The 8696-nt window shown below is 37.3% G+C and overlaps 1 protein-coding gene across 1 annotated transcript in view; it reads left to right on the top strand.

The window, feature by feature from the left end:
• Positions 1-8421, top strand: part of LOC109233799 — a 17040-nt gene extending 8619 nt beyond the window's left edge. The window contains exons 4-5 of the mRNA XM_019399662.1: positions 7143-8232; positions 8302-8421. Coding sequence (XP_019255207.1) covers positions 7143-8232; positions 8302-8421 — 1210 coding nt within the window. The remainder of the gene's footprint in view (positions 1-7142; positions 8233-8301) is intronic.

Here is an 8696-nt window from a genome sequence, read left to right on the forward strand (position 1 = left end):
GTCTGGAATCTTCCAAATTGTCGTAAAACTCGGTAAGGAGCATAGGGCTGAATGCTTCGAATACCCATCAAAAGAATATAAGAGACCTTTGCTGATGTGTATACAGCTTCAGTAGCAGGAAGCCATCCATAAGCCCATTTAACTTTATCTGCAGTGAGGGATCTTAAACATGACGACCAGGCCTCAGTACCCTCAGGGAACTCAATACCTGTCACCCGGGTCTCGAATTCTGCAATACAACTCAACCCGGTTAAACCGTAGTTCATATAGCCTGTGCGGTGACAGAGGTGTTCCTGTATCCACAATTACAAGAGCAAATTGCAACCTTGAATGAATTTCTCCCCTTCCCGACATTTGGTCAGAGCTCGGTACATTTCTGCTACAATCAGAGGAACCACTGTGCTAGTAGGTTTTTTCATGGAAACATCTAGCATCCCTACTAGGCCAAGGTCTATGTGACCATCCTTTCTTGGACAGATTACCGTTCCCAAAAAGGCTACCATGAAGGCTAATCCCCGTCGGGCTTTCCATTTGTCTTTATTTCCAGCATGTGTTAATCCTGTGTTGGGTTCCTCGAAACCTTTGGGGTTACCATACCGGTGATATAAGAAATGCAATGAACAACACCCTTCCGCCAGGTGCGGGTCTTGAATATCTCGGCTAATGCTCAACAAATCCAAGAACCTATGGAGGGTTACCGGTCGTGGGGCCAATGGGTATCTACCTCGGAGGTTCCCGTTGAGACCTGCGTATCCGGCGATCTCTTCTAATGTAGGTGTGAGTTCAAAATCTGAAAACCGGAATACATTACGGGTCGGGTCCCAAAATGGTATTAGTGCCTCAATGATATCCTTCCTTGGTTTGATTTTCAATAAATCTACGAGACCGCCCAAACTTTTGACCACAGTATCTCTGCTTCCTTTTCCCAAGTCATGCCACCACATATGGAGTTTCAAAGGGATCTCGCTCAGGACTGAGAAGGTTTCAATGTTACTTGAATTCATCCTCCACATTTATTTAGGGGGATTTAATGATTTTTTTTTGAAAAAAAAAAGGGCTATTTGTGCAAAAATTCTTTATTTAGAAAACAGGACTTGGATTTGCAAATACGGCCTTTCAGAACTTCTGGGGGAAGATTTTAAGGCTGTGCCCGCAAACCATTAAAAAAATTGACTCAGGGTGGCTGTTCTTGCAAAAACAGCCTTCCGGCGTCCTTTTAGGGACATTCGGTTTATTTTAGACAAGAATGGCATCACCCGACTTATTTATGACGCAAAATTAAAATTTGACATTTTTTGGCTATTTTTTGCAAAAAGGGAGGTTGGACCCGATGAGGGTTGCCTACGTATCTCACATCCGGTGAGAATCAAACCGGCGTAGTTCGGACAGATTTGCCAAAATCAAAACTATTTTGACCAACAATTTTTCTTTCTATGTTTTCGAATATTTTCCTTTTTCTTTTTGTTTTTTTTTCATTTTTCAAAAATCCGGCAGCATTTCGGTACTATTTGGGCATTTGGTTTTTCACAACAAATGGTCATCCTCACCTAGTCCTAACACTGCTTATTTTCATAATTCACTCATTTAGACAAGCCGGTCAACATGCAAAGCCGAGCAAATAAATGCACAAGTAGCACGTAAGATGCATCATGATGGTCAATTTATTTCAGGTCACCTGTCCTAGACGGACCCAACCCCTGTGTTGAGTCCCCTAAGTCAAATGCACATGATGCAAACAAACGTCCTACTAGGGATCCGGCATGAGGCTTTTTTCTTCTAGGTTTAACCCTAGGTTTATTGGTCTAGACCTGGCTTACCCGAGCGGACAACTCGAGCCGAGGGGGAGGCAGCGTACCGGGGATACAGAAGCTCCGCCGGCTTAGCAACTTATCCAAACCTCGTTCTAAATTGGGAAAGACTCTAAACAGAAGAGAAGCTACACGAAGTGCACCCTTCTCCATGATGTAGAAGACTCAGAGAGAGGAAGGGATTCGCGACAGTTTATATATACAATTTCAACAAATATCAAAGCGGTAAAACATTTAGCACATATAGCATGGAACATGTAGGAAAATCAGATAAAGCCAAATATAACAATTATACTAAGCTCGAATTCTTGAACCCTGAATCGAAATTCTGGGTACGTTTCCCCAGCAGAGTCGCCAGAGCTGTCACACCGCCTTTTTTACACACCTACCCCGAAGGATAAATGTATAAGGGAGTTTTTCTATTTAAAGTGACATTATTCGAAATGGGATTATTTATTTATCTTTTAGAGTCGCCACTTGAGATGGGATCGGCTTTTGGTGTCCCAAGTCACCGGTTTACCTTAAATACCAAATCGAGGAAAATTTCGACTTCCCAATTGGAGTCTGCGAACCAGAAATTCTGAATAAGGAATTCTGTTGACCCGAGGGAAGGTGTTAGGCACCCCCGGATCCCGTGGTTCTAGCACGGTCGCTTAAATTATTATAATTGGCTAACAATCTGATTTTAATACATGTCATCCTATATTGCAATTTTAGAATTGTTTACCGCTTTTAATTAATTTTTAGGAAAGTGAACGTCGTTTAAGAATATGTTCTCGGATCACGTCACATGAAATGCACCCGGATCCTCGACACATTCTTATTCAACGTTTTGGGACTTGGATTTGGGTTGATGCACACCCGTATTTAAGAAGGTAGAATTATTAAAAATGCGCCTAAAGCGACTAACGGGTTATTATCTTTGCGGGAGGCCGTGATATTTGCTAAATTGCACGTCCCGAATTCTAAGTATTTTGATATAAGCATTTAATGAGGGCCCCGCAATTTATGCATTTTTGTTTGGCGAGGCTCATCTCACTTTTATTTAAAGGCCAGCCTAAAGCAAATTATGATTTTCTATTTATTTTTTGTCTCTAAAAATGGCTTAATTAATTTGCATTTATAAATTCGGGCCTCGAGTTCAAGTCCGAATTCAAACAAAAGGGAGGACCCTCTTAATTTGAACCCGCTACCTAACTCGAAAACCTAAATTTATATCGCAAATTAATCCCCATATTCCTAATCTAACTTTAATGGATTTTTAGTTTCCAACGGTTTTGGGCCTTGGAAGTTTGGCCCAAGAAGAGGGAAAATCCAGCTTATGCTGAAACTGGACCAGCTTTGGGCTTCTTAGTATGACATTAGGCCCAGTTATCATTTAAACATAAGGGCCTTGTTGCCTTGGCTCATTATCGAGCCCATGAAGTCGGCTTCTAGGCCTGTTAACTACTTTGTAAAACAAATGTATCACTTATTTAAATCAAGTACTACCACGCAAACAGTCATTAGCTAACAAATATGATTAATCTGGGATCTAACAGCTAGTTAATTTCAAAATTATACATCTTAAACAAGCTCAGCAATGATCTGGACATTAGGAACAAGTGCTGAAATTCATTAATGTGCTCATTTTATCCATGGCTATCAAATTGAGTTTGTGAACCTCCAAATTGACATACAGCAATGTGTAAAATATCCTATTGTTTTACGATTTGTAAAACATAAATGAAACCCTGTGAGTTGCAATTTTAACAGGTATACGATGAACAAAATGACATAATCAGCCCTTTTCTTTTTAAGCTACAAGACGAGTTCAAACTAACATGAAAATTTAATACATGTGTTACTGGCAGAACACATTCATACAATTCTAAACTAACGCTACTTGACAACACATTCATACAATTCTAAAGGTCCAATGATCCAATTATCTACAAATCAATACTAAACTGGTGTTACTGGCAGAACATTCATGCAATTATAAAAGGTCCAGCAGTCTAATTAATTACAAGTCAATATATTGTCAAATAAACAAAACTACTCTATGCCTTTAAACTAAACAAGGAACAGGAAATTTCAGAGATCAGATTCAATAACATATCATCATTTAATCTGCTACATCAATCCTACGTTGAGTCTTCACAAGTTGTATGAGACCAAATGAGTACCTGGAAAGGGAATAAATGCAGGAAATGAGAATCAACAGGGCAGGCAACAACAAATGAAGACAACAGCAACACAACACTGATATAAACCCAGCAGTGAGCCTTTGAGATATAAAATCAATCCAGCAAATAGAACAACAGTGATTTAGATGAAACAGTAATGACTTCAGGAGTTTTTGAACATGAAATTCTCAGAAAAACTTCAATGGAACAGTAATGATTTCTGGATTTTTAGTAATTTTCAGTAGCTTTCGAGTCTTTGAAACCTTTTTTTTGGGTTTTCTTTCTGTTTTTCTAAGATTTGGGATTTGAATTTCAAAATCTTCAGAGTTTTTGAATCTCTAATGCTTCTAGAATTTGTAGGAATTTTTCAGATTTCAAAACTTGTATTGTAAGGCAAGGCAATGCCCTTTTATAGGCAAAATTAGGGTTGCCTTCAGATTTTCACTTTACCCCTAAGTCCCTCTTTTATTTTCAAATTTTTGCTTAGTTAGTCCTTAGAATTTTGACTTGTTGCCTAAGTTATTATCCTAAGTTCTTGAAATTATAGCTAAGGCCCTATTCTAGAAGATTCTAGGGAATTCTATCTTAATCTAGAGTATTCTAACCTATTTTAAATGTCCACAATACCCCTAACCACCCCTGAAATTACTAACCCTATGTCAACTAAACCCAACCCGTTTACTATAATTGAAGCAAACAATCCTGGTTCAACTATATCCAAACAAACTAATAAGAACATCTACAAATTCTAATTAACACAAACAAATTTTCAGCTATAACCAAACAGAGTTTAAAATTGAACCAATCTAATTAATTGAAATTGGACTTTAACTTTAATGAACACTAATATCCTAAGGTCAAAACAATGAATTAACAATTAACTAACAAGTAAAAATGGAAACTAAAGTAGAATTCATGTCAACATATAATCATGCACAAACTCAAAATATGAATCGCACAACATCAAAAATTAAAACAAAATTAACTAAAAATCAGAAATCATGTAGGCAGAATCAACCAAAACGAAAATTAAATTAGAAATCAAAAATTATGATAACAAAATCAATCGAAAGAAGAAGAATAAACGAGGAAGAAAGAAAAGAACAGAAACTCACGGATATGGTCTTCAATGAATTGAATTCGGATTGAGCCCCCAAATAACATTATACGTTCGTTCTTGGTGAGAACAAACGTATCAGGTTATTTAGGAACTCAAAACGATCTTTGGACAGTCTTTAAAAAATCCAGCAGTCTCTCATAAACCCTAGATCTAAAATTTTACAAGTTCCGGTTGGATTTGGGAAAAATGGTTTAGGGGTTTAGGTAAAGGAGGGTGAGGGGAGTGTGGGGTGTGAATTTGGTAGGTTTTGGGGGGCGGCAGCGCCTAGGGTTTGGAATATTTGAGGTGTTTGGTTGGGATTCGAAAGAAAACAAGGGTGGATTTGTAACGAGGGGGTTGAGATGGTATAGGGGTGTAAGTTTGGGTGTCATTGGACACCGGCCGCTGCCGTAGGCGATTTCCGGCAGCGGACAACGGCGGAAAGCGGTGGCCTGAGAGTCTCTAGGTTAAAGATGAGAGAGATAAGAGGGTAAGGGGGGTCTGAGGGGGTAGGGTCCGTTAGGACATATATATATCAAGAAACATCGTCAGTTCTCATCCGTTGGATGAGGAAGATCAAGGGCTGCGATTAAAACTTGAGGAAACGGGGTCGTTTTGGGACGGGGCAGGCCATACCGGACTGGGCTATGGGTTTAGGTCATTCAGGGGTCTTGTTTCAATTGGGCTGGATCAAGAATTGGCCCACAATGGTGGCCTGATTTTGCATTCCCTTTTCAAATCTTTTATTTATTCTCTTTCCTCTTTTTTTTTATTTTTATTTTTTATTCTCCTTCTTTTGTTTTTAATTTTTTAAACTAATATTAAACCCTCACCATTAATTCAAACACCTAATTAAGCTACAATTAATCTAATATCAATTTAAAAGAAATTAACAAACTTAAAAACTAAAATTAAAATCAACAAAGCAAATCGAAGTTTCTTTCTGACTTTTCTTATATTTGTAAAAAACCTAGTCAGTAGTTAATCTAAAAAATGTAAAAATTAATTTCTAAATGTTCATGCAATTTTGTATTTTTATCTGATTTATCAATTAAAAATGCACACAAAAAATGCAAACAAAACACAAAATCATGCAATTAATCCCTAAAATTCAAAGAAAAATCCTAATTCTAATGAATTTTATAGGAATATTTGAGCGCGGCAAAAATCACGTACTCACATATGTATAAATATTTTACTGCCATATTTGTTAATCATTAATTAATGCTAATCTTTTGTATTATATTTTTAATAGTGTGCTATAAATGAAAGTAGCCCCATTATATTTGGGTATTGTTTTACCCATTAAACCGATCCGATCCATTTATTTTACCTATGGGTAAGTCTTTTAACCCTAAACCCACCGACAAAATACTTACTTTTTACCATTTCTCTCATTTCTTCTATCTAAACTATCAATGGCAATTTTAGGGCTTCGTTAGGGTTCATTGTCTGGTCCGATTTGGTGCGCTCAAAATAGGATGACCTTTGATTTCCAGCGATATCTTGCATTATTATTCGATTAAAGTAAGTATTTACAGCTTAAAGTTATTAAATTGTAGGGTTGGGGAATATTTGGGAACTGACAGGTTATGTCTGCTGCATGTGATATTTTTATGTTTTGTGAGCTATTTTTTGTACCTTTCTAGAATTTTTTATGTTACTTTTATTTTTGGTGGTCCTTATCGTATTGGTCCTACATATTAAAGCTATATTTTTTGTCGATTTGTATATTTAATTGATGGTGGGGTTTCATATCTTTATATTTTTACTGTCGCTTTGTATTATACTGCTGATGTGGTCCCATTTTGCCCTTTTTTATTGTTGTTGCATGTGATTTTATCAGAAGGATGGTGGATAAAGTGAACTTATATTTTAATTATGGGGGTGAGTAGGTACTGGAACCTACGTTGTCTTATACTAAGAGAGATGTGCACGTGTTGAGTGGTTATGAAGTAGACCATCTCTCTTATATTGATTTGTGTAAAGACTACACTGAAGTGATAGGATATGTTGAGGTACAACAGCTGATATTTCTTGACCCTTCTAGGAGGTATCTTTTGTTAGATGGGATGAAGGGATTAGGAAGATTCAAGCCCTAATTAATGATGGTTTCACTAATGTACAATTATTTGGTGTTGACCTGTTGGATGATACTGTAAATGTTCCTGTATTTACCCAGTATACAGCAGCAATAGATAGTGTACCTGTTGTTGTAGCTTTTGACTGTGATAGTACTGAAGATGATACAGATATTGAAAGTGTTGATAGTGATTATGATAGTGATGCCCTAGGTTTATTTGAGAGGCAGAAGAAGTGTGAGGTAACTGGCAACCTTGATAGGTATAAAACATTGGAAAAGGGTATGACTTTCAAATATCTTGCTGAAGCTAAGGAGGTTATTGGTTATTATGCCGTGTCTAATAAGAGGGGCCTTAAGGTAGATAAGAGTGATAAGAGAAGACTTAGATACAAGTGTCAGATAGGGTATCCCTTTAAATGTCTTATTTCTAAGGATGGCAAAGATCAAGGGGTAAAGATAAAAACTTGGAGGGATGAACATGACTGTGGTGAAGTCTTTGAGAACAGAAGAGCTACTCCTGTTGCTTTAGCACATTATTTTAAGAGAAAGATTCAAAATAATCCTAAGTTTAAGATTAAAGAGATGAAGGTTGATTTAGAGGATAGATTTAGTTTGAATGTGAGTGACTCAAAGCTAAAAAGGGTAAAGAGAATGGTTTTAGAGAAATTGGAGGGTTCTTACTTGGATGAGTATAACAAATTGGAGGCATATGCTCAAGAGTTGAGAGAAACAAACCCTGGTACTGATGTGGTGATACAGATATCCAAGGATGCAATGGAGGAAGGTAAGAGAAGATTTTTGAGGATGTATGTCAGTTTCCAGGCCCGCAAGAGTGGATTCAAAGCAGGTTTGAGACCTTTTATAGGTCTAGATGGAACATTTTTAAAAGGAAAATGCAAAGGGATGTTGTTAGTTGCCTGTTCTCAAGATTCTTGCAAGCATTTTTATCCACTAGCTTGGGCTGTAGTGGATAAGGAAACAAAGACAACATGGCAGTGGTTCATGGAGAACTTGAAGGCTTCTTTGGACTTGAAAGATGGTGAAGGGTACACATTCATGTCAGATATGCAGAATGTATGTTACCATATGTAGATTTTTACATTTAGCACGTTCTTTGTTGATGTAGTGTTTCTTTATGTGTAGGGTCTGTTAGATGCTGTGAGGAATGTATGTCCACAATCATATCACAGATATTGTGCAAGGCATATTGAAGCAAATTGGAGCAAACAATGGAATACTGATGAGATGAAAAAGTTAATGTAGTGGTGTTCTTGGTGCACATATGAGGAGAATTTAAGGACATGTTAAAACAGTTAGGTGAAGTTTCTGAGGATGCTGTCAGGGACTTGCTGAATTATCCTCCAGTAACCTGGTGTAGAGCTTACTTTGATACCCAATGTAAGAATCCAATGGTGGACAACAACTTTACAGAGTCCTTCAACTCTTGGATTCTTGAAGCTAGACATAAGCCAATAGTGAAGATGCTTGAGGATATAAGAGTGAAGGTGAAGTTAACTACTTTGACTAACTGCTTGTTT

This window comes from Nicotiana attenuata, chromosome 10 (assembly GCF_001879085.1).
Source record: "Nicotiana attenuata strain UT chromosome 10, NIATTr2, whole genome shotgun sequence".
Lineage (NCBI taxonomy): Eukaryota > Viridiplantae > Streptophyta > Magnoliopsida > Solanales > Solanaceae > Nicotiana > Nicotiana attenuata.